The 27,135-nt window shown below is 36.7% G+C and overlaps 1 protein-coding gene across 3 annotated transcripts in view; it reads left to right on the plus strand.

Annotated features, from left to right (window-relative positions):
* ST6GALNAC3 (ST6 N-acetylgalactosaminide alpha-2,6-sialyltransferase 3) overlaps positions 1-27,135 on the plus strand; it is a 366,227-nt gene that overhangs the window by 158,247 nt on the left and 180,845 nt on the right. For all 3 annotated transcript variants that reach the window (XM_087889834.1, XM_087889835.1, XM_034437020.3), the window contains one exon: positions 2,973-3,167. In XM_087889834.1, coding sequence (XP_087745960.1) covers positions 3,060-3,167 — 108 coding nt within the window. In that variant the 5' untranslated portion in view covers positions 2,973-3,059. The remainder of the gene's footprint in view (positions 1-2,972; positions 3,168-27,135) is intronic.

Raw genomic sequence — 27,135 nt, forward strand, 5'->3', positions numbered from 1 at the left:
TTATGCATATGTGCATATGTACATACTATTAAGTTAACTCACATGTGATTATTGGGGAAAAGTTATATAGTTATACATATTCCATTGCTATCTGCTGTAGTATGCAGATTTAGTTATAAATAATGGACAAATTTATGATAGAATAATCATTTGGTTATTGAAAATGAAATGCACTCTTTATTACTTTTAAGAAAAATAACATATGACTCAAAGACATGATAAATATATCGGGTAATCATAGATATTTGGCAATGATTAAATTCTGCCCACGCACAGATTTACAGTATATGAAAATTGGGAATAGTTTCAATTTGCTGCTTTAGGGGGAAAGAAAAAGGAAAGAGCTGCATTCCTTTTCTGATTAGCGCAATTTGGGATTTTGTAGCTTGACTAACTGAGTGAGTGTGGATATGTGTATATATGTATATACACAAACGCACACATATATGTCTCAAATTTCATTGAACTAGACTTTTATTCATTTTCATTCAAAGTACTACTAGAAAAAGCATAGGTCAAATTTGAAATTGCCTTGTCCTTTGTCTTCAGTTCTCATAAATTTAATTCTAAAAAGAGTGATTCATCTTGTCTTCTGCTTATTGATTTTGATATACACACTAGGCAGAATGATTCTGATTGCTTTATGTGAGACAACGATCAGAGTTTTCTTATTATTGAGATTGAATTTTCAGAATTGCTAGAAAAGGATGGCAATACTCATAGATTGCTTGGGTATATTAGGAGTGTGAAGAGGTTGTGTTCATCCAGTTTTATCCTATACAACATATTGATCATAGCAATACTAAATTAATGCATGTTTCACTTAGTAAAGATCAACAAAAAGGACTTATGAATGTAATTTTATTTTTAATATTTGAATAGTGAAGTGTATGAAAGGATCGGAGCACATTAAAATTATTATAACTTGCTATTAAGGTTTTACTGAGTCTTTTTGGTACATATAATTTTTTAAATAAGATTATAATCCCTAGAAAAATGTTCTTGGTATCAGCAAGTTATTTTATTGGTACTTTTTTTGGTATAAATTCTGAGGTGATGACGGGAATGTTCAGATTAGCGTAAAAAAAATACGACCAGTTTAATCATGTTGAAAGATTGGGGACAGCGTCATGGTTGAGAGTTTACACCAAATGGCATTGGGAATAAAGAGGAGAGAATAAGGAATTGAATGTTCATTCCATTCATACTAGACTACACTATTTTTCTCTTTAAAGAGTGAGCCATCAGATAAATAGATTTCTAGCCTTTAAAACAAAATACAAATTGTAAAAAAATGTTATAGCAACTTGAGGTCATGTTTAAAAAAACAATAATGAGCACACAAGATGCCGTTCAAGCTCATTAATTTATTTTCCTTGCCAGTTTAGAGTCATTCAATTGCTTTGAGTATGTAGGAGAAGACCAGGCAGAGCTGGGGGATGGAGTTAAGCACGTCATCAGCTTAGATTTGTTATGTTCCCACAAATGGTCCAAGACCAGTCCCTCCTGAATTCCACTGACCTTTATCTGGCACCAATTTAATGCTGAATTTTAATTGACTAGATTCTTGTATATAGACTTGAATAAATCTTCTATGCTTCAACCTAACGGATGATCCCGATTCTTTGTGTCTGATGCTGTAAAGTGATTGAATAGCTGCACATAGTATTTAAATAGGGAGATGTTAAGAAATATAAACTCGGCGTACTTGAAGGATTATTCAAATGAAAGATATTTAAGAGACTGGAGAAGATGGATAGATTATATTCAAAATAAATATCGGAATAAGAAATTGCAGATAGGTTATGAATGACTATATAGATATTTGGTGTGTCTTTAAGTAATCAAGTTAGGGGGGTAATTAGGGAATTGAAGGAACAAGAGATGTGGAATGTTATAATTATTTAGACTAGGATTGATCATGATTGTTGAAGGTTATACCCTGTAATTTGTTCTGGGAAAAGGAGGGGGGAGGGGGGAGGTTGGGGCAGGGAAGGGGGGGGGAATATGTAAACTTTTTTGTAAAACTTTTCAATTAAAAAAAAGAAGAAAGAAATATAAACTTGAAAATAGATACCCTCTTTCCCCCAAAATAAGACATCCCCTGATAATAAGCCCAATCAGGCTTTTGAGCACATGGCAATAATGCCAAGCGCTTATTTCAGGGTTCAAAAAAATATAAGTATTACTTATTACTTATTTTTGGGGAAACACAGTAACGTAATTTTCACTTCTCACTTTATTCCAAAGTCATCCCAAATATGGTGCAGCCCTTAGTGTTCTTACGATTATTATCTTGATCTATCATATATTTTGCTTGCTATCTTCCTATAAACTACAGGGAATGAGGACTGTCTTCTAAATTTGTATTCCTTCACCTCCCTGGAGAAAATAATGAGTAGCTGTCAGTGAGCAGTCCAAAGATCCCTTAGGACAGGGCTGTCCAAACTTGGCAACTTTAAGACTCATGGACCTCAACTCCCAGGATTCCCCAGCGAGCTAAACACTGAAGTTATATTGACAGATAGTCCTTGACTTAAAATCATTTGTTTAGTGACCATTTTGAACTTAACAACGGCACTGAAAAAAGTAATTTATGGCTGTCTTACACACTCATGACCATTGCAACATGTCTATGGTCACAATGATCAAAATTCAGATGTTTGGCAGCTGGCTTGTATTTATGATGGTTGCAGTGTTCCAGGGTCAAAGTCAACGGGGAAGCCAGATTCACTTAACAGCCGTGTTAACTAACTTAACAAATGCAGGGATTCACTTAATAACTGTGTCAAGAAAGGTGGTAAAATGGGGCAAAGCTCACTTAACAACTGTCTTGTTTAGCAGTGAAAATTTTGTGCTGAGTTGTGGTTGTAAGTCATGGACGACCTGGTTGATTTTCCCCCCTTAGGTTAAAAAATAAACTCGTGTTGAGGTGTTTTTTTGTTAATTATTTTTTTTAATCTCATTTGCAGCGCAAGACCATTGTTGTAATTGGCTTTGCAGTCGCTTTTCTAGTCGTCATCATTGCCCGCCTTACAAATGAAGTCAACTTTCCTCTCATGCTCAGCTGCTTTGGACAATCCAGTGTCCAATGGATGCCATTTTCCTATACACAAAAACGACATCTAAGGGCACACTATGGATACCTTAATGTGAAAAACCAAGAGGTAAGGATTCACGTGGAGTTATGTGATGTTCTTTCATAAAGCCAGTTTTAAGGGGTAAAGTTTATGTGGGTAAATGGAACTGTTAATTGAAAATGGAAATGTTATTCATTTTCTAAACAATGAATTAAAATTAATTAGCAGTAATTATTTATGGTAACTCTTTTTGCATGATTTTAAATAAAGTCAGAAGCAGGTAGTCAATCAATCAATCAATTTATTAGTCTTAGACCAGAGACCAGAACAAATAAAAATGCTCAGTAAATATACAATTAAAAATGCTAGTATAAAATAATAAATAACAATTAAAACCTATAATAAAATCCAGTCTGTCAATTATACATGATCTAATTATACTACCGTGTTTCCCTGAAAATAGGATATCCCCTAATAATAAGCCCAATTGGCCTTTTGAGTGCATGCGCTAAAAATAAGCCCTCCCTGAAAACAAGCCCTCCCCAAAAATATTTAAAAGCATGCGCAGCCGGTCCCCGCCATTTCTTCTGGTTAGAGTTAGGGAGACAGAACTGGAAATCAGGTAAGGCGGCAAGAGAAGCCTTGCTCCACGTGCTCCAAAATAATAAGACCTCCCTGAAAATAAGGCCAAGCGCTTATTTCGGGGTTCAAAAAAAAAAAGACAGGGTCTTATTTTCGGGAAAACACAGTACAATTACAATCCATAAACTGTGTGGCCCGTTGTAGCTTCAAGGCTAAAAGGGAAAAGACTAAGAAGTGCAAAGGGTTTGCCACCTTTGTTATATAACACAACTATGGTGGAGAAGACACGTGTTTACAACGAATCCCCAGTGCTGCTGCACAGAATCTGGCCACCTGCTCTGTAGCTACGGACTGTACATCCTTAAGCAGCCACTGAAGATAGGTAGTATCAGAACGGCCAAGTAGTCCACGACATACAACTACAATTGCGCCTAAAATTTTCATTGCTAAGCAAGGCACTTGTTAAGTGAGTTTGCTCCATTTTATGAATGTTTTGCCACAGTTATTAAGTGAACCATAGGGTCATTAAATGAATCTGGCTTTCCCCATTGACTTTGCTTGGTGGAAGTCAGATGGGAGGATTACAGATGGTGATCACATCAATCCAGGACAGTAGAACCGTCATAAATACATGCCAGTTGCCAAGCGACCACATTTTGATCACGTGACTGTGGGGCTGCTGCAAAGTTGTGTGAAAAACGGTCGTAAGTCATTTTTTTCAATGCCCTGGTAACTTTGAACAGTCACTAAATGAGTGGTTGTAAGTTGAGGACTATCTATGAAACAGGATTTATTATCTATTACGTGGAATTGGGATTTGAGCCTTGAATCAAGGCCCTCAAGCGCTCTTACAAAGCAAAACAAGTAGTTTGCTTTTGAAGGGATAAATAATATTTCAGTTAGAGTGTAACTTTCTTCTGTGAAGATTTTTCATTTAAGCACAGCATCTTCATCATAAGGTATAATTAAAATATCTTCATTCATTAATTGCCGAGAAAAGACATGCCTTGCCTAACTTTTGATTAAAGTTCTTTTCATGATGTGGTGCTATTGGAACATTAGTCTGGCGTTGTAGCTATAGCAACAGTGATCAGAAACAATTTACACAAAGATACTTATAGAACTGTTTACAGTTTAAATCATTTCTGACTTTGGGGTGATGCCTGTGGGAACCCAAGGTGAATTCACTCATTGTATATAATTTGCAAAGCTCTTATGAAAAACAGCTATTACAGACTTTAAAAGAATTAGTCTGTAAATTGAGGATGCTGGTTTCCCCCCTCCTGAGAATACAATTACTATTTTTGCTCTAATGATACAATTTTAATTGATGAGCTGAAAGAATGCTGTATTAATTCTCTTAGATTCAGTAGATTAAATGTGTGTAATAAAGAGAAGAAAGAGAAAAAGTTTTTTCTAATGATATAATTGTTTTTAATATTTTTTTAAAAAAAATAGTGTCTAGAAAATTACATTTGTACTTCTTTAAAATATTTTAAAGGCTAAAACAAAATTGTTCTTCTTTTCATGTTACATGAGAGCATCCATTGCAGGGCTCTCCAACCTTGGCAACGTTAAGTCTGGAGGACTTCAACTCCCAGAATTCTAAACTAAAGCTGCATTCAAAATTATTTATTTAGCAAAGATCTGTAATATTTTGCTTATGAAATTTAATTACATTATTGTATATTCTATTCACAAAGGAAAGTTGAACAAATACATTGCCTTGTCTTTTTTAATTTTAATGTATCATCTGTTTTGATTATTATTCTGTCCTTCCTTGGGCTTTCTAAAATTTCCAAAGATATCTCTTTTGTTTGACTTTAATTCTATTTATTTTCACAATTCGGAAAAAAAAGTCTTGTTTCATTGGTCTCGCTCTCTACCTACCCTAATTTTCTCACTATGCGGTAGTCACAGACAAAATTCTGATATCTAACATGGAATTTGGTACGGAAAATGGGAAGTAACATCTTTAGAATTGCATAAATTTGGGACCAAGAAATGAAATCAGTATCTTGTGAAATGAAAACAACAAATCTCTTTTCTTTCTTTTGCTTTGTTTTTTTTTTAAATGTTGCCAAAATTGGTAGATAGATTACATTTAGAGATGATTTTATTAGTTTTGAATTGTCTTGTGTTCAATTATTTGAATAGGAATAGGAATAGACAGCCTCAGGTTTACAGGTTTAATAGAGCCCATAGCACTCCTGTCTTAGCGCTACAAAGCAGATTATTGAGCCTTGGTGGCGCAGCAGACTAAAGCATTGTTAAGTAACATCAGCTGCCTGCAATTACTGCAAGTTCAAATCTCACCAGGCTCAAGGTTGACTTAGCCTTCCATCCTTTCGAGGTAGGTAAAATGAGGACCCGGTTTGCGGGGGCAATAAGCTGACTTTGTATAAAAAAGAACACCGCTTTGGGGGGAGCGGGCGAAAGCCCTACTAAGCAGGTATATACAAAAGTATGAAGGCTATTGCTTAACGCATTGTAAGCCACCCTGAATCTCCGGAGAAGGGCGGCATATAAATCGAACCAATAAATAAATAAATAAATTACCAAAACTAAGTTAGCTGGAAAGCTACCGAATTTTTCGGACTATAAGATGCACCGGAGTATAAGATGCACCAAGATTTTGAAGACGAAAACAAGAAAAAAGAGTTTTTGCGCTCCCTGACCTCCAGGCCTCCCAAACCCTCTGTGTGTCCTGCTTTTACGAAAAGCTTTTCACAAAAACTGGATGCGCAGAGGGTTTGGGAGGCCTGCAGAGTGCTCCTGGGGGCCGAGGAGGGCAAAAATATGACGCATGGGGGGTTTGGGAGGCCAAAAATGGGGCCATTTTTCGTAAAAACTGGGCATGCAGAGGGTTTGGGAGGCCAATAATAGTTTTTTTTTTTTAGCATAAGACGCACCAACATTTCCACCCTCTTTTAGGGTGGAAAGTATAGTAATTAGATTAGCTGTGTTTCCATAGTAGGGACAATACAAGGCAGCTGAAGTTTCTCTGATGTGGGGATGAAAGCAGAACTAATTCATTGTTTCCTCCTGCAATTACGTCTTTGGAAAAACAATCCTTTATGTGGATGCTCACTGTGAACCACCATGACAGGAGAATGAATAATGGGACAATGCTGCGTTTTTAAAACCTATGAAGACTTTCTGAACTTTGTTTTCCAGGAACTGAAGTAGAAAGGAGAAGTATTTCATCAGATTTATTTCTTGCTTCTATTTTATAGAAGCAAAAACATCCTAAGACTCATTTGTTGCTTTCATTTTCTACCTTGACATGTTGAATCTATTTTGGACATAACTCTTTTATTTTGCTTACTGAAAGCAACATTTAATTTAAAAGATTTTTTAAAATTGTAAAATATTTAATCAATGCAAGATAGCTTTCTTCTTCTTTGCTTTATGCTGCTTTGTTTTCATTATCATTTCATCATTAGGCAGATGGCAGCGGCCAGCAGAATTTTTATTACAAGATGGACTTAATAAAGCAAATGGTCTTTCTGGATAGGAATTGCATTAGTATGATATGATATTTTATGTTAACTGTTTTATAGTTTTGATGTGTGCTACACAGAATCACTTTTTCATGAGATGGGCAGTCATAGGTATTTGATGAATGTACCCCATTAGGAACATCAAAACATATATTTTGAAAGAGGAGGAAAAAATCCATGGTGATCTGATTATGCTTTTTGAAAAATACATGATTACACAAGGAACACATACAATGACAACAATTATTTTCTTTCTGAATAGCACTTTATAGACATGACTTGTTTATTTACAGTCAATAACTAGTTTAGGGCAGTAATGGCAACTTACTGAGTTTTGTTTTATACATAAACAAAACATATGCAGGTAGTCCTCAACAGATCACTTAATGAACATAAACGGAACATATGTAGGTATTTCTCAAGATACGACAGGTCACTTAAAGAACATTCAAAGACAGACACCCAAAAACCACATGACTCTGTTTCAAAGTTATGACAGCTGCAGCGCTCCTCATTCACCTTCATTCAGCCTTACAACAGACCATGCGGATGCTGCAGTGCCCTCTCCCCTCTCTTTACCTCCCCTCCACCCTAAGATGACCCCTCCCCATGCCCCCAGGAAGCAGCCACCATTTTTGGGGGTGTCTGACAATTCCTTGGGGAAGTAGAGGCTATGTTCAGAGTTTTCTGCTCTGGTCAATTGGCCATCAGGAGACTGCAAACCCCCTCTTAGCTTTTGGTAGGCTTTAGAAACCACACCCTGCATGCTAAGGCAACATGTTTAGAATGAGCAATGGGTCAAGTTACATGGAATGGAAATGCATGGCAAGAAACTGGAAATGTTTTTCCAGGAATGCTCATCTCTCATGTCGGGATTAAATAGGCAATGCTGGTGTGCCCTTCACGATGGACAAGGTTGCCTCCTCGCAAGTAGCCTGGCCACCCAGCATTGCGCCTGTCTCCTCTCCACCCTGCACATCCTTGGATCAGGAGGAGGTGTGGACTCCACCTCATCATCTTTGCTGACACCAGCAGCAGCTCACGTTCTTCACGTGGAGCCTCCAGACTAATTCACTACAGCTGCGTCTCCCTCAACTCAGGCTCAGCGTGCCACCCATCCAATCGTGGTTGCTTTGTTAGGCTGGAGCCCTCTGCTCCCCAATCCAAACAGCCATGTGGCTCTGTGCTCTCTTTCCCCAAGGTGCCAGGACCTGTCTTATTCTCCTCCTCCAAACTCACGTCCAGAGACGGGTTCTGAGGAAGATCCATGACAGTAGCAAGCAAGGAAAGAAAATATTTCTGTAGCTTTTTATCTTGAGGAGCTGCAGAAAAAAAAAAAAAATCAGTTCTTAACATTTAGGCTAAAGCACAACAAATGCAAACAAGGAAGAAGTTGGGTCCTTGTAAAAGCTTTTTGCTGTTCGACTGACTGTCTTTGGGGCCCAGCTAGGCAAGATTTCTGGCAAGAAAATGGCAACAAATTTAACAAAAAGCATCCAACATTACCTATTGTTGCATGTGGTAGTACAATTTAAGTGAATCAAAAGCCAAAAAGAAACATAAAACATATAAAAGTCAATAATTTTATGCCTATTTTTCTTAATTACAAGCCTCCTCAAAGTTGTAAAAAAAAAAAAGAAAGTAATACAGAAAACAGTTTACAGTGTACAGAAAATTATATTCTCCCTCACGAATTACACATTGATAAAACGTTTGACCCAAGAATATTTTAAGATTTGAGAAGGAAGAAAGTGTTATGTCAGAATATCTACCAGTGGCCACATGATACATAAATTATTAGAGAAGTGTAATAGATGTAATAGACGTTTTGGTAAAATGAAGAACATTCATTGCCCCAGATAATTATTAATGCTATACAAAAACCTAGGAAAGTTAGGTGGTAAATTTCAAAAACTCAAAATTTGCTCGGCCAACAGTAAACAAATGTTGTTCCAGAATCACATCATGAGATTGATAAATATAAAACAGTAGCTTATGTTACCTTTTCCATCACCCATAAATAATGAGATAAGAGGCAACCAGGAGTGCACAAAACATAGGTGTCTTTTTGTGTCCATTGCTTTGATTGGGCCACAATTGAGATACAACTGTACAGGTAGTCCTTGACTTACAACAGTTCATTTAGTGACCATTCAAAATTAAAATGGCATTGAAAAAAGTGACTTATGACAATTTTTATAGTTACAACATTTGTAACATCCCGATGATCATGTGATCAAAATTCAGATGCTTGGCAACTGGTTCATATTTATGACCATTGCTAAGGCCAAGTGTTCACCTTTTGCAAACTTTTGACAAGCAAAGTCAAAGGGGAAGCCAACTGAGTTACTAACTTATCAATAGCAGTGATTCACTTAAAAACTGTGGCAAGAAAGGTCGTAAAATGAGGCAAAACTCACTTAACAAATGTTTCACTTAACAATATACATTTTGGGCTCCATTGTGATCGTAAATTAAGGACTACCTGCAGTGGTGGAATTCAAGTAATTTAACAACTGGTTCTCTGCCCTAATGATTTGTTCCAACAACCAATTTGCCAAACTGCTCAGAAAGTTAATAACCGGTTCTCCCGAAGTGGTGTGAACTGGCTGAATCCCACCACTGATTACCTGTATTCTGCATTTTGGCTTTTCTTGCTACCTCATGAAATTGGCTAATTCAAGCAGCATCAGGCTGAAAGCTAACATACAAAAATCTCATACCCTGCTTTTGACCCAGCCACCTGTTCTACATTAAATGAGAACATGCCATGAAAGAAACATCTGCAGTGAAGGATAGTGGATATACTCTTTCATATCATTCCATCACAATATCTTAGAAAAGATGGGTTGATGAAAGAATGAAAAGACCCCTTGCTGGTCATTTAGCTGGTCCCTGGTTCTTGCCTCCCCCAGTGAAGCCAATATTCAGAGACGAAAACATGTCTTCTACTTATCTTGCTGTTCTTAGCAATTAATCATTAGATATACAGTAAAGTTTTTAACTCAAGAGGTTGCATATAGTCATCATGTTAAATTCTGGAATGGCAAAGGATTTCTATTGACACCAATAATAATGATTTATGATGTAAAGGAACATCATATAAAAGATACACAATAGAAAATCTAACCAATTAAGCTAAAATAATAACATCTGGCTTATATGTATCTCAAGGTGACTTCACTGAATACAGTTGTGTAACTGAGAAGGGCAGTCTCTTTAGACATTTCATATAATCAATACAAGTATAAGCTTAGCTTGCTCTTACGGAAGCCGAATGCTAATACCTTTGCTGACTTCAACCACTCTTTTTCATATAAAATTTTTATCTCATTGCTCTTTTAAGTACCCTCACATACTATTTTCTAAAGTGGAAAATTTCTCTATTTGCGTTGTTTACTCATCACAATGCTTTACTTTCTAAAATCTTTGGATTTTTGTCATTGAGACAATACATTGTACAACATCCCATCTAATGTAGCCTGTGAATACTTCATGAATTACATAGACTCTGATGATAGCAGGATATGTTGAATAGCAAGTCTTAATAAATAACTCTGGCAATGTTTATATTCAGAGCAAATTAGCCTCTCAAACTGAGTGGAATTCAAACCACTCTGTAGTAAATTTGGGTAATCCCGTCAAGTGACAAGCCTCACCCAGTGTAATTGTTTCCATTTTGAGAATGGAATCCAAGACTTTAGATCAGGACTATAACAGTAAAAATAAAAATGTAATAATCGCTATATCAAAGGGAACAAAGAACAGTAGCTATATAAATCATCTGCAATCATTAGTAAATATTGACTTTTCGTACATACTTTGTTTCTCGTTCTCAACACAGTTTACATCTATTAGGCAAATATAAGAAGCAAATAATGACACATTGTAGTTAAATCTCATCAAGGTTATTAATCTGAGTACAAAAAGAATAATGCTAGAAATGGCCAGATTCTTTGATATGAAAAAATTTACAAATGGTGCCTGAAAAATCTTCTCAAAAAGAAAAAAAATAAAGTATCTTCAGGATTAAAAGTCTTTAAAAGTGTGGTGCTGGTAGTATTACTGTTGTTGTTTTCTTCCGATTCCTAAGCATTCTGTCTTCAGCATGCCAAAACAATGTACAGCTAGAAGAAACGCTCTGGCTGATGGCTTAATGTTCATTATCTGACACTGAGTAGGCCATCAATAGCTGGGCTTCTCAATTTCTCCACTCGCAGGATTCACTTAAAGAGAACTAAGACGTACTACTGGTAAGTGACAATACAGAGGCCAAGTCAGTCACAAAATAAGATCTGATTGAGGCAAAAGTTGGCCTAGTCAGGGTTTGTACTTTTCAGTGGCAATCTGGAAATTGTTCAGTCCTTTACACAGCATGTGTTATGGAATTGTATGTTCAGTTTTCCTCAGATCAAGAACAAACATTTGCTGTTTGAATAGCTTGAGCCTACCTCTTCCTTTTAGGCAGAAAAGTGTGGAATGTTCTCTATTTTGTAGAGTTTTCTTCCCTGTGTAGGAAAAAGACACACAGGATGGTATTTTTGTCTCTTATTCACATACCCAGGATCCATAAATGTACATGTGATTCTTGGTGAGGAAAAAAAAACCCCTGCCGTACTAGCTTTATCTGCATACCTACTTTGATATCACCTTGTTTCCATTTATGTAGACCCAATACTATTCAATGCATGACCCTTATCGGTTTCACAGATATAGTTCAGCTAGAATAGAATTATCATGCTAAAATGGGACGGAAACAATATTTGATAGGGACAGCCCAGTGATATCAGAAAATTAGCATGAAAAAATGTCATAGCAAAAGCACTTTAAGGCCTTTCCTTAGTTGATAAAAATTATACTCTACTACACCCAAAATAATGGGTCTCGTTGCCTAGCAGAATAGTAAATACAGTATGTCAGTAAAGGTTTGCATATTGTGTATTGGCATACACAATACAGCATATTGTGTAGCTGATTCATTATCATCTAGGAACTAACATCACAGTCCTCATTCATTACCTGTTTTCTACTTATTCCAGTTAAGTGGTACTCTTATTTTCATTTGCTAGGGAAAGAATAACCTTGTAGAAGGTCACTCAGTTTAGAGGGTCTTTATAAAAAGAGCCTTAAGAACAAGACTGAAGTTTCAATATATTTACAATAGTGATTAGCCCAGTTCTGAATGAATAATAGCATGCACTGAAAGAGTTTCCAAGTTTTCTTTCTTTTTTTAAAGCTTGCTTCTACATGCACTCTTGCTCCTTGGAAAATGCAGTTAAGTACAATAGCCTCCAAACAGCTGCAGGCACTAAGGACAATGAGCCAGTGACTTAGGCAATATTGGCACTGTGAAATATAACTGCTGGTAACAATCAGTTAATAACCTAACACCTCAATGGAGTAAATTGCTCCCACCACCTATAATTTTTCCTTTCCTATTTTTCTCTACCTTTATTTCTGGCAGAGAAGGATGAAGGTGAAAACGGTGGCTGATGCCACTTGATGCATTTGGTTCCCCTAAGAGGCAGTTTCTGGGATGGTGAGACAGGAAAAGTGCAATGCCTGGAGAGAGAGCGAAATTGATGATGATTCAATAGAAGCAGCTGTAAATGAAGACTGCTTATGTGGGAGGCTATAATTAGTATCAATTTGCCTTAAAAAGTAGTTCAGCTGAAAAGAAACATGCCAGCAAAGATAAGGTTTATCATTTTTTTTCTAGAAATAAGCTATGAATATAAAAAGCTAAATCTCATTTTATTTTGCCTGGATGGTCTGTTGTGTTGTGCATTCAAGCATGAATGCAGGACCCCCCTCCTGCGCGAGCTGCACTGGCTCCTGGTGGTCTTCCGGGTGCGCTTCAAGGTTTTGGTTACCACCTTTAGAGCGCTCCATGGCATCGGACCGGGGTATTTACGAGACCGCCTTCTGCTACCAATAGCCTCTCACCGACCAGTACGCTGCCATAGAGAGGGGCTCCTCAGGGTGTCGTCGGCCAAACAGTGTCGACTGGCAACCCCCAGGGGGAGAGCCTTCTCTGTGGGGGCACCTACCATCTGGAACGAGCTCCCCCCAGAGATACGGAGGATCCCGGACCTGCGCACGTTCCGCCGTGCTCTCAAAACTTTTCTATTTCAGCAGGCTGGCCTGGCCTAACTCTCCTCTTTTAAATTTTTTAATTCGTGATTTTATAAATTGGGTGTTTTAATCTGTGTTTTGGCCAAAATATTTAATCATTTTAAGGGATTTTTAATATTTGTATTATCTGTATTTTATCTTGGCTGTTCACCGCCCTGAGTCCTTCGGGAGTAGGGCGGTATAGAAATTTGATTAATAAATAAATAAATAAATAAATAAGTACTATACACATTTTGCATGAACACCCCTCCGTGCCCATTTATACTGATATTGTATATAGCAGCCTTTCACAATTTGGAGCTTCCTCCACATATGTTGAGATCACAGTTCCTCACTTTCCAAACAAGCATGCCAAAGAGTTACATAAATTGACTGAAAATTTTGAGAGTCGTTGCCCAAAGACATTTGGTGAACATATCAGATTGGGTAAGATTGATGTGGTGGGACTTCTGTTTCTGGATTTCAGAACCAAAAGGTTTTTTTGCAAGGCTTTTGGTGGTTATTATCAAAGATGTAATTTCTACTGTTGAGAATTTTGGCAAGCTGCTTTGATTTGGATGTATTTGGCAATCATTGGGCGGAACATTACGGAACGTGCTTATATGGAGGATAACTGAGCAAGTTGGAAATGTGCTTTTAAACTCTGCTTTTTCCAGACATTTTGTTGGATTATGATTTCTGTGTTTCAGTGTTCTCTAACTGATTTTCACCGAGTGCTTGAAACAATATCTATAATTTGCCAGTTCAAGACCAGGAACATTCCAGTTTTCTACAGGATGATATTTTCTAACTAAATGCATTTTGATCCTGAAAAACATAAGGAAGCAGTTTTGCCTGTATATATAGTTCTACTTTATTGACTTTAATATAGTTAGTAGACATGGTTAATGATCTTAGGTGGAGACTGCAGTAATGCTAAGAAATTTTGGAATCAGATATTGTTATTAGTTTAAAAAATTTAGAAAATTTTATAATACCGAAACCTAAAGCTTTTCTTATAGGGATGGGGATAAACAAGTGGAGAAAAAACATGGGACTTCATTTTTATTATGACTATGATGGCAAGATTGTTATATACTATAAATGTCTTATATACAAATATTAGGTTATTAAGATGGAAGGAAAGAAAAATATACACCCACAATGAAAAAATGGACTTTGAATTTAATTCAACTACCAAGATGATGAAATGGGCCGATTTGTTCAGAGGCAATAAATTTCATGCAATCCAGAGGCCATTGATAGATTTCTTACAAGGTAAAAGAGAAGCATCAGCTTTTGACCTTGAGTTTTGAAGATTAGGTTGAATTTGACTTGAGAAGTATTGTAGCTTTTTTAAACATAAGATTACTTAAATTTGATAACGTGTTATCTTTTAGATGAAATTAAGAGAACATTTTATGAATACTAGCTTTTAGTATTTTAAAATATTCTATAGATCAATGTTACTTCTTTAAACTTAAAAAGAAGTACCGGTAGTTGTATTGTTAGTATCTCTGCTAAAAGAAAGTCACAGGTCACTTTTGTTATATTTGTTAGATGTATATTTTTGTCACTTTTAATTTGTTGTATTGTTCTGTTTCTTTTTTATGTTAGTTGATATTTTAAAGTGGTGAAATGTAAAATTTGTTACTACCAGTTCTGTGGGCGTGGCTTGGTGGTGGTGGGTAATGTGACTGGGTGGGCGTGGCCAACTTTTTTTGTTTTTTTAAACTTCTAAAAGCATTTTTTCTACATTTTCTTCGGCCAAAGAGGTTGCAGAAAAAAATGTTTTTAAAAGCCTCTGACGATCAGGCAACTCAGCTGGGATCGTCAGAGGCTTTTAAAAGCATTTTTTTCCTACAACCTCTTCGGCTGAAGAGGTTGTAGAAAAATTGCTTTTAAAAGTTAAAAAAAAGCCTCTTATGATCGCACGGCTCAGCTGGGCATGGCGGTGGTGCAGGGATTTTTGCTACCGGTTCCCCGAACCACCCGCCGCCATCGCTACCAGATCAGGTGATCCAATCTAAACTGGGAGCATTTCACCCCTGATATTTTAATATATGATGTTGAAATGATAGATGATAGGTAGATGATACATGGATGGTAGATAGAAGATAGCTAGATGAACAGATAGACAGATATAGGTGTCAAGGATAAAAAGCCTAGGAAATGGAACCCCATTCCTCCCCCAACATCTCATTGGGAGAATATTGAAGCAGTTACAAGTGTTGGATTTGGTTAAGAAATTGCACACATTTTACAATTTAAGAATGAGATTCAATCGGTGAGTTTCTCTATTGCGCGTTTTAATTTTCATCAATGTAATTTAATGGGTGCCTATTCTTTAGAATTGTAATTATGATTGTATTAGTTTTAGCAACCTAAAACAGCATCTATTGATGTATGTTCATATTCATGACTGAATACGTTGTCTTTGAAAATTTATATCTCCTGATTATTCAAGATAATCAATCAATATTAATCTCATGTACTATTTGAAGTCCAGTTTAATTTTAAGCTTCAACATAGCCTGAGCTTTGAACATGTGCAATACTTTCCTGAAGACTTAATCTTTCTGATGAATTTTAATATGTGAAACTGGCATACTGAGCGATATCAAGAAATCCAGAGTGGCTTGCAAAGTTGTGTTTGATCTTAACATATCTGAAGGCTATTGAATAGTTTTTTTATGAGACACATTAACATCTCACTTGAATAACTTTTCAGTTGAATCTTTCCATACCATTAAGAAGAATGCTTTGGGAAAAAATTATGTCACTGAAATATAACATCTGCTATTTTTTATTATTCAAGATAATAGCAGCATTAACGTCCTGATTTGCAGCAACATCCTCTAATCTTGTGGGGTACAGAACTCATATTTTCATCTGTAATTGATACAAGATACAAATTTGTTCAGCCTCTTGGTGTGATTTATTGTTATGCAGGTTTTAACAAACCTTTTTTTGGGGGGGTGGGGGTGGGTATAGTTATGTTTCTACTTATGTATTATTCATTCCCATATCTGTGTGTGTGTATATACTTATATATACATATACGTAGATATAAACATACATATCACATCACATCTCAGAATCTTACTCAGCTGGAATAATAGAATCATGGAATAAGAAGGAGCCATTAATCCAATTCCCTGCTCACTGCAGGAATCCAAATTAAGTCAGCCCAGACAGATGGCTGTCTAACCTTTCATTGAACATAGCCAATGCAAGAGAGCTCACCAGTTCTCTATATATTATAGGTTCCACTGTCAAATTGGTCTTACTGCTTGGAAGTTTTTTTATAAAATTCAATCAGAATCTCTTTTCCCATAGTCTGAATCTGTTATTCTCTACTCTACATAATGAAGAGCAGCGCCTGACCACCTCCCATGTGACATTATTTCAGATATTTGAGGCTGGTTTCTTCTAATTCCTTCCAGAAGTTCTAATTCCTCTTCATAAGTTCGTCTTTTTTGCCTGTGTGTGAATGGTTCCATTTTTCTAAAACCATCTGGAAGAACTGGACAAGAAAACTAGGATTGTGGTCTGACTAATTCAAAATTGAATCATTACTTCTTGTGATTTGGAAACTAATTTTTTTGGTTGAGTCAAATTGTATCAACTGCTGATTCACATTTTGTTTATAATTATCCACTATTCCAATATCTTTTTTTCACATTTTTCAAGCTATTGTATCTCCCTTACTAAGCATGTGTTTTTTATTTCCTAAATTAAGAATTTAGCATTTTAATCTGTTAAATATCATTCGGATATTTTCTGTCCATTTTTTAACTTTTAGGATTGCTTTGGGTCTTATTTCTTCCTAGTAGGGCATTAACCATGACACCTAATTATGTGTTATTTGCAGCTTTGAGAAGCATTCCCTAATTTTGTCATCCAGATCACTAATCATCAACATCTACAGGAGGACCAAGGAATGAACCTTACAGCATCCCTACTTCACACCTCTTTCAGTTTGCAGATTGATATAGAATCTTTGAGTGCAATTTTCACACAACCAGTGTAGCAGTTTAATTAGGCCACCCAAGCCTAAATGTCAAATTCACACAATGCATTAAGGAAATACCCAATGAAAAAATGAAGTAAGATTAACATGGCAAGATTGTTCTTGTCAAATCTGTATTGAGCCTTTCCTGAATTTTAATCCCATCGTTTCCCAGTGCTCAAACTTGTGGAAAACTGCTGTCTCCTTGTAAGGACAGAGCATATTTGGGCAATCTCCCATCCTCTCCTTATCTGGAGAGATTCCAAGGAACTAGTTTACTCAACAATTCCTTGTATTTGCTGTGGTGTGGTCATTGGCTCCACTTTTGCAGAGCCATTTGCCATACCTACCCAAGAAGTCAGTACATCAAAATAATTTTAAGCAAAAAACCACATTCATGAATTGTCCCTGCTATAAATATAGTTCAATAACCAGAAAAGCATATCAGCATGAATACAAGTTCTACATGTTGCCCTCTGTGTAATGATTAAAATATCTAGATCTCAGTGGAGAAGATATTTACAACACTACCAGCTCGTGTTCAGAAACAAGAACAGCTGTGCTGCTAACAGAAAACACACATCTCAAGTAAGACAAGCAGGCTGAAAATTATGTATTGGCAGTTAACATTTTTATTTGTACATAGTGCTATGCAAAACTAAAAGGAAATATCACTCCTCTAGGATTAATACATTCTGCAACATAAATGGACAAATAGTCTGACATCAGAAGAAGGTTTAGCTGATTAAAATATATATCTTTACTATTGCATGTTCAGTTTATAAAATGAAATGAAAGCGATGTGCATGGACCCTTTTGTTTCTAAACCGGTTGTATAAATACTTAAAGTACTGGATTGGACCAGTAAAACCCTGCTTTAAATCCCCACTGAATAACAAAACTCTGTGATCTTAAACCAGCCACCACCAACAATGCAACTACCCTTCAAAAAGACCTTGACTAAGTGTCAGATTGGTCTAACAAGTGGCAACTTCAAATCTCAACCAACAAATGCTCTGTCTTGCACATGGGCAAAAAAAATAAAAAAAATAAAAACATAAAATACAAATTAGATGGACATGACCTTGTAGATGACCCTCACTCTGTCAAGGACCTTGGAGTACTCATTTCTAAAGATCTAAGTGCTAGAGCCCACTGTAACAACATTGCCAAAAAGGCATTAAGAGTTGTTAACCTAATCTTGCCTAGCTTCTTCTCTGGTAATATTATACTACTAACTAGAGCATACAAAACATTTGCTAGACCAATTATCGAATGCAGCTCATCTGTCTGGAACCCGCACTGCACATTGGACATAAATACAATTGAGAGTCCAGAGATATTTTACGAGGAGAGTCCTCCATTCCTCTACCCACAATAAAATACCTAATGCCACCAGACTTCAAATTTTGGGCTCAGACAACTTAGAACTATGGCAACTTTGGTTGCCTAAGTGTAGTACATAAAATTATCCGCCACAATGTCCTACCTGTCAATGACTACTTCAGCTTCAAGCACAACAATTACACGAGCAAATAATAGATACAAACTCAAGGTAAACCACTCCAAACTCGATTGCAGAAAATATGACTTCAGTAACAGAGTGGTCAATGTCTGGAATGCACTACCTGACTCTGTGGTTTCTTTCCCAAACCCCCAAAACTTTAACCTTAAACTGTCTACTATTGACCTCACCCCATTCCTAAGAGGTCTGTAAGGAGTGTGCATAAGTGCACCAGCGTGCCTACTGTCCCTGTCCTAATATTCCTTTTTTTTTTTTTAATACCACAAGGTTATTGCAGGGATAAAAGAGAGATCTTCATCTATGCTTCCTCAAGCTGTCAGGGAAAATACAGAATAGAAATATTTTCCTGGAAATATGACACCAATTGTCATATAATTATAAGAATACTTTCTCACACTGTTAATATGTCTAGTAGCAGTTACCAAAATGATCAACACATGGAAACTGCTTAATCTTTGCAAACAAAATAGGTTTCCACTCACTTGCTCCACAAAGTATAAGATATTGCTTAGCACATTGTAAGCCGCCCTGAGTCTCCGGAGAAGGGCGGCATATAAATTAAAAAAAAAAAAAAGATGCCAATCTCTATGGTTGATGATGCCTGCATTATTGGTTCCTCATTTGAAAGCAGAAGCACAAAAATCCTGTGTTGTGACTTTTTGTCTTCCTTCTAATAAATTAAGTAATCAGAGGTCTTGTTTTTTTGGATGTTAAGAGGGAACGATAATCCTGGAAATGCGTTGGTTTCCAGAGAAAGTTGGAACAGTAATGATATTTATAACTCTCTGAATCAAATCAAGCCCTAAATTTTACATACATCCTAGGTAACATTTGGATAAAGCCATATCAGACCCCGATTATTTTCCTTATTGGTATATTTATGGACATAGGATTTTTAAAAAGCACCTCAAAACTGTACCTGTTTAAAAGAATTAATTTTGCATGTACAGGTAGTCTTTGACTTACAACAGTTCATTTAGTGATCTACATTCAGATGCTTGACAACAATTTATGACAGTTGTCGTGTCCAAAAGAGGTCCTGTGACCATCTTTTGCAACCTCCTCACAAGCAAAGTCAATGGGGAAGCCAGATTGACTTAGCAACCATGTTACTAATTTAACAACTGCAGTGATTCGCTTAACAAATGGGGCAAGAAGAGTCGTAAAATGGGATACAACTCACTTAACAAATTTATCCCTTAGCAACATAAATTCTGGGCTCAGTTGTGGTTGTAAGTCAAGGACTACCTGTACTTTACAAATACAATATCAGGGTTTTTTTCCCCCCTGGTAATTTCATCTCTAGCGTTGTCAATCATCTACAGTTGTGGTCTACTTTCATTCACATTTATTTTTGCTTCAGCATATTATGGGGAAGCCCAGTGGTGAAATCTAAAATTTGTTACTACCGGTTCTGTGGGCATGGCTTGGTGGGGGGGAGGTAATGTGACTGGGTGGGCGTGGCCAATTTTTTTTTAACTTTTAAAACCATTTTTTCTACAACCTCTGAAGGAGGTTTCAAAAGGCTCTGACAATCCCAGCTGATTTGCCTGATCAGCAGAGGCTTTTTAAAAAAGCCTCTGCCAATCAGGCAACTCAGCTGGGATCGTCAGAGGCATTTAAAAGAAAAAAAAGGGTTTTTTTCTTTTAAATGCCTCTGACGATCCCAGCTGAGTTTTTAAAAAAGCCTTTGCCGATCAGGCAACTCAGCTTGGATCGTCAGAGGCATTTAAAAGAAAAAAAAAGGTTTTTTTCTTTTAAAAGCCTTTGACGATCCCAAAGCCCAGCTGAGCCGTGCGATCATCAGAGGCTTTTTTTTTTTACTTTTAAAAGCATTTTTTTCAGCCGAAGAGGTTGTAGAAAAAATGCTTTTAAAAGTAAAAAAAAAAAAGCCTCTGATGATTGTGCGGCTCAGCTGGGCATGTGGGGGGAGCAGGGATTTTTGCTACTGGTTCTCCGAACCACCCACCTCCACCACTACCGGATCAGGTGATCCAGTCCGAACTGGGAGCATTTCACCCTTGGGGAAGCCACAGCCAAAGATCTCTGCCACTGGTAGACAGTGTATGGTGTGTATGTAGAAATGTATGTGTATCCGAGTCAAGATTGCATGGTTGGTCACATTTTATATAATACATAGTTTCTAGAAGAATTAATATTGAGCTTTTTAAATCTACTGTCTTTAAATTATATTAAGATAATCTTTTATTATCTTAAATGATTAATTAGTTATCTTTTATTATCTTGATAATATGATAATTATGATAATATTAAACATAATTATATTAATCCAATGTTAAAACTTACACTTCTGTTTTAATAACTATTACAGATACTTTTAGGTTTATTTTCCCTACATGTATCATGTCTTTGATGGATCACCTATGCTAGGAAACCGAATGGGGAGAGTGTGATCCTGCTCTACCTCTAGCCTATTAGCAGCTATTGAGACGCTTTCAGAAGTGGTGCTTTACAATGCTTGCAATCGTTCCTGTCTGGTTGAGGTCCAGAAGGTGATATTAGGGGACTTCTGTTCAACGGTCAAGGCCACTGACTTCTGCACTGCAGGTTCTGTGTTCCCATGTTTTTCTACCTCTACATAAACATAATGGTATGGTGGAATGATCTTGAGGGACCAGAGAAAGAGATGCTGCTAGGGATTGGTCAAAGAAGAGAGGGAAGAGTCCCTGGTCATGGCTTAACAGAGAAGGAAAGTTAGGGAGGAGGACCTACCTTAATGGACCAGGCTGTTTCTTGATTGCTTTGTTTTTATATTTTTAAAAGAAGTGGTATTTATCAATTGTTTTAGCTTTGTTGTATCTGTCCAGAGTTGCTTTTGGTTAGATGGTTGGATATATAAAGTAGATGAGAGACGGAGACAGAGACAGAGAGAGATGGCAGGAGATTGTACTTTCAGAATTTGAAAGATTCTATTAATATACCCTTACAAAAAAATACAAGAAGCTCACCTGATTGTGTTTCTTGTCTGGTTTACCTGGAAGGGCTGAAAATAAACTACTAGAGGAGATTAACTAGAACTATATGGTATAGTTTTGGCAAAAAGACAGTGATTGGCAGAAAGTCACAAGGTTTGATATACTCAAATATCATGCAATACATTTTGGATAAAACAAGCATGGGTTTAAGATTGTTAAATGACTTTTTTTTTTTTTTGAATAAAGCAATGCTCCAGATTAACCAGATTCCATTTTTGTTGCATATTTAATTAATTAAGGATGACTTAATTTCAGTGGTGAAATCCAAATTTTTTTTACTACTGGTTCTGTGGGTAGTGGCTTGGTGGCGTGGCAGGGGAAGGATACTGAAAAATCTCCAATCCCTCCCCACTCCTGGGGGAAGGATATTGCAAAATCTCCATTCCCACCACACTCTGGGGCCAGCCAGAGATGGTATTTGCCGGTTCTCTGAACTACTCAAAATTTCTGCTACCCGTTCTCCGAACTACTGAAAATTTCCGCTACCAGTTCTCCAGAACCTGTCAGAACCTGCTGGATTTCACCCCTGCTTAATTTCTGAATGAAGAGCTATCTGCCAGATTCGTTTTCACATAATTAATTGTAAATATATCTGGGTCTCTTTCATTTTCTCACATAATTCATCATTTCGCAACGTTCCTTCCATTGATCTGAACCTTACATATCTATAAAAATATATTTTATACAACAAAAGGTTTAAAATATAGTTCTATAGATTATCATGTTTATCCCTGTTATAGCATGCACTTTAAAAAGTACAGTATGCTTTCCCTTTAGAAATGGGCTGCTGCTGGATTAAAATCATTTGACAGTGAATTGCACTATGGCATATCTCAAATTATTGTTTTATAACAATATGAAACTTTAGTACCTTCCCGTTTGTTATTTCTAGAATTGCCTTGATAGAGGATCTGACAGTCTTGGAGTGATATGTAGTTTCAGAAGCTTCACTTGTTTTATTATTTTGATATATAAATGGCTATGCTATTTTGGGCTCATTTTTTTTCTCACTTACCTCACTGTGAGGGATTTATGAGCTCACACATTTATGTAACATGCTGTTCATGTGAATTAGGATTGGAAACATTTTTAAATAACATGTAGAGATGTCTAACTGGCAGCATTCTAGGAAGTAAATGGAACAAAAGAGCATAGAAGAAAGCTTTAAGTTCTTTAACTAGTACACTACTATCAGAAAATATTTGATGATTCAATAACTCATTTCAAAACTAAATGTCTGGGGTGGTTACATCTTATTTTCTGCTTCCCAGTTGTAAGGAGAAGCACATTAATATATGGTTGTAAAGCTTTATGTTTTAGTTCCCATTATATATCTTCTGTCTGCTATAAAAGTTGTAAATTTGGGAGATGTTACAAATTATAAACCTGATATGATTACATGTAGATGGTGTTGCTTAAAAGTTTGTGAACTCTTTTGAATTTTCAATATTTCTGTATAAATATGACATGTGATCTCTTCCCCACACATCCTAAAACTAGATAAAGAAACCTTTATACAAATGAGACAAAAACAATATATTGGTTAATTTATTTATGAAAATTATCCAAACATCTATATTTATGTTTGGCAAAAGCATACAAACCTTTGCTTTCAGAAACTAGTGTGTCCCCTTGGACAGTAAAACCTGCAACCCAATGTTTCAAAAAACTGTTGATCAGTCCTACACAATGACTCAGCGGTGGGTTTCAAATTTTTTTACTACCAGTTCTGTGGGCAAGGCTTGGTGGGTGTGGCAGGGGAAGCATACTGTAAAATCTCCATTCCCTCCCCACTCCAGGGGAAGGTTACTGCAAAATCCCCAATTCCTCCCGATCAGCTGGAACTCAGGTGGCAGAGAATAGATGGGGATGGGGCCAGTCAGAGGTGGTATTTACCGGTTCTCTGAACTATTCAAAATTTCCGCTACCGGTTCTCCAGAACTGGTCCGAACCTGCTGAAACCCACGTCTACAATGACTTGAAGGAATGTTCGCCAGTTCTCCTTACAGAACAGCTTCATTTGAGAAATGTTGCTGGCCTTCCTCATATGAACTGCCTACTTCAAGTTCTTGTATTTACATTTCTGTAAGATTAAAGGTAAGGTCTTTTGATTTGGTAATTCCAAAATATTAACTTTCTTCTGCTTTAACCATCATTGCTTTAACCATACAATTTGTATATTTTGGATGGTTGTCTTGATACATGATCCATTTTGTCTTGAGCTTCAGTTCATGGATATATAATCCTGACATTTTTTTATAGAATTTGCTGGTACAATTCATAAATCATAATTCTGTCAATGTGGGCAAGCTGTCCTGGTTCAAAGGCAGCAAAGCAGGCCCAAACCATTATGTCACTACCATCTTTCACAGATTGGGATTCTGTAGGAGAAGGACTGGCAGAGCCAGGGAAAAAAATAAAAAGAGGTATCAGCCTAGAATCATTACGTAGCCACAAACAAACTAAGTCCATCCCTCCCCTTGATTGTCGTTACCCTTATCTAACTATAACCAGGTACTGACCAATAGTTCAGAAGACGCCTGGACATAGGCTTTTAGCAATAAATCAGTTATATTGGACTCTCAGGGTGAATTTGGTCTTTCACCCCTAACAGTTTTCTTATGCAAGAATGGAGCATTTGCCTTTTGTCAAACATAACATTCTCATTCGAGCTGAAAAATCATATTTTGGTTTCACCCATCCACAGAGCATTCTTCTGCGTTCTGGCTTACCCACCTGGTCTTTTACAATCTGTAGATGGGCAGCAATGTTGTTTTTGGAGGGCAGTCACTTTCTCCTTGTAGTCCACACACACCACTGTTGTTCAGTGTTGTTCTGACAGTGGTCTCATGAACAATGACTTTGCCAATGAAAGTTCCTTGAACATTATTCTGGGCTTTGTTGATGTATTACACACATTGCTCCTGGTGTCTTCTTGGTTAGTTAACTATTCCTGGGATGGGTAACAATGGTGTTAAATTGTTAAATTGTCTCCATTAGTTCATGATCTGCCTGATAGTAGACTGGTGGAGTCTAAACATTTTGAAAATAGTTTTGTCACCTTTTCCAGTCTGGGGAGCATCAATAACTGCTTTACAGAAATCCTCAGAAATCTCTGTTTTAGTCATAACACGTTTCCACATACCGTGTTGTGAAAACCAGCTTTTGATAGTGAATACTAGAATTCTGTTCTTTAAATCAGCGGTCCCCAACCTTTGTATCTTGGTGGCCTGGCTGGTAATAGAGGGGAACTGAGCCACGTGAGTGGTGGGCTGGCACGCATGCGCAACTCCACTCATCAAGAGAGAAAAGAAGCCTTTGGGGTGCCCCTCATGTGAGTGAGCTGCGTGTGCACATTGGCCTGCTTCTCACATGGCCCAGTTTCAAATAGACGGCCCAGTAACGGGCCGTGAGCCAAGGGTTGGGGACAGAGGTGAAATTCAATTTTTTTTACTACCGGTTCTATAGCATAGCTTGGTGGGCATGGCAGGGGAAGGATACTGCAAAATCTCCATTCCCGCCCCACTCCAGGGGAATGATACTGCAAAATCCCCATTACATCCCCACTCCTGGGGGAAGGATATTGCAAAATCTCCATTCCTACCCCACTCTGGGGCCAGCCGGAGGTGGCATTTGCCGGTTCTCCGAACTACTCAAAATTTCCGCTACCGGTTCTCCGAACTATTGCTGGATTTCACCCCTGGTTGGGGAACCCCTGCTTTAAAGAAGGCAAGACTTCCCACACTCACATCTGATTATCATCCCATGAATGATAACATCTGATTCTGATTCCCTCTTCAAATGAACTGATAATCCTAGAGGTTCACATATTTTCACTATACAAATATGTATCTTTGGTTCATTTTCCTCAGTAAAAAAAAATGAATATAATATTTTCTATTCATTTGTTTAATTGGGTTTTCTATGTAGTTTTAGGACTTATCTGGAGAACAGAATAGGTCACATTTATGCAAAAATGCTGAAAATCCAAAAGGGTTCACAAACTTTTAAGCATCATTCTATCTCTTTACATTCCTTCTCAGTATGTGTATTATATACATATAATAGCTACACACAGATACACATAAACTGGATTATTAAAACGTGTGCGTGTGTGTGTGTGTGTGTGTGTGTGTAGCAGGAGTGGTATGGAGATAATGAACGAATGGAATAAAGGAGCTGTATTCAAAATGCTCCATCATAATATTCTCAGTTGGGTGTATTCCAAGGAGACAAAGCTCTAAAGCTTTGAATAATATTATTCAGAATATTGAATAATATTCTGTTTTCTCCTAGGGCAAAACTCAGACCATCTCAAATGCTCTTAACTATAGCAAAGAATGAGTTCTCATTCAGAACAAGATTCTCACTCCATTGTTTGACTCTCTGAGCTAAAAAAAAAAATGTGGATAGTTATCCAAGGTGACCTCTTGTGTGTAACCAGACTGCAGAAAAGTTTGCAGAGAGGATTTTTAAACCCCTTTTTGAAAACATAAAAAAGAATCCTCATAAGAAATAATGGAAATAATTGTTATCTTACATTTAAATACTGGAATCTTTTGTTTAAATATTTCATATTTTTAAATACACCCTGAAGCAATTCAGACTTTAAAGCGGAGAAGAACAAAGTCATGTCATCAACATGTTTTCAATTACCAACTAAATGTCCGTGCAATATCAGAGAAATTGTAATTTTATAAATGCACTGAGATTTCATTATTTTAATTAATGTTCCCCCATTCCCAGTTTTTCTATAGTTTGCACAATATATTTCTATGAGCATGGACTATCACTATTTAATAAGTTGCAGAAACATGTCATGTTTAGACCATACCCAGCTGCTGCTTAACTCTGGCAAAATTAAATTAAATAAATTATAGCAAAAATTGCATAATGCATTATTATATCCAGACTTAATTGGAAAGTACTTCTTTATTTTATATTTTAAAATGTTAAGAAGGCAAAGAGGCGGAAAAAAGACCATTAATACATACAGACTTTGTAGCTTAGGGCCGTATCTTTCAACTACAGAAGGTCAGAAAGTTCAATAGCCTAAGCAACCAGTTCTAAATGAACCATGAATAGCATCACTGAGTCACTCCACAAACAGTTTGTGAAGATACCAACAATGTTTTGTATCAATAGGTACAAGAACTAAATCTCAACCAGCACAGAGAATTCTGAAAAGATATTAACATCCATTGCCTTTCTGAAATTGAGGATGCCCATATGTGCCCCCTGATCAAGCCTCTTCTGTTATATTCATATTAAATGTTCATAAAAGTCTTTTTAGATAAAGCATTGCATCATTTTAAAAGATAGCA

This window comes from Pantherophis guttatus, chromosome 3, assembly GCF_059756535.1.
Source record: "Pantherophis guttatus breed Tessera chromosome 3, ASM5975653v1, whole genome shotgun sequence".
In the NCBI taxonomy this organism is placed as follows: Eukaryota; Metazoa; Chordata; class Lepidosauria; order Squamata; family Colubridae; genus Pantherophis; species Pantherophis guttatus.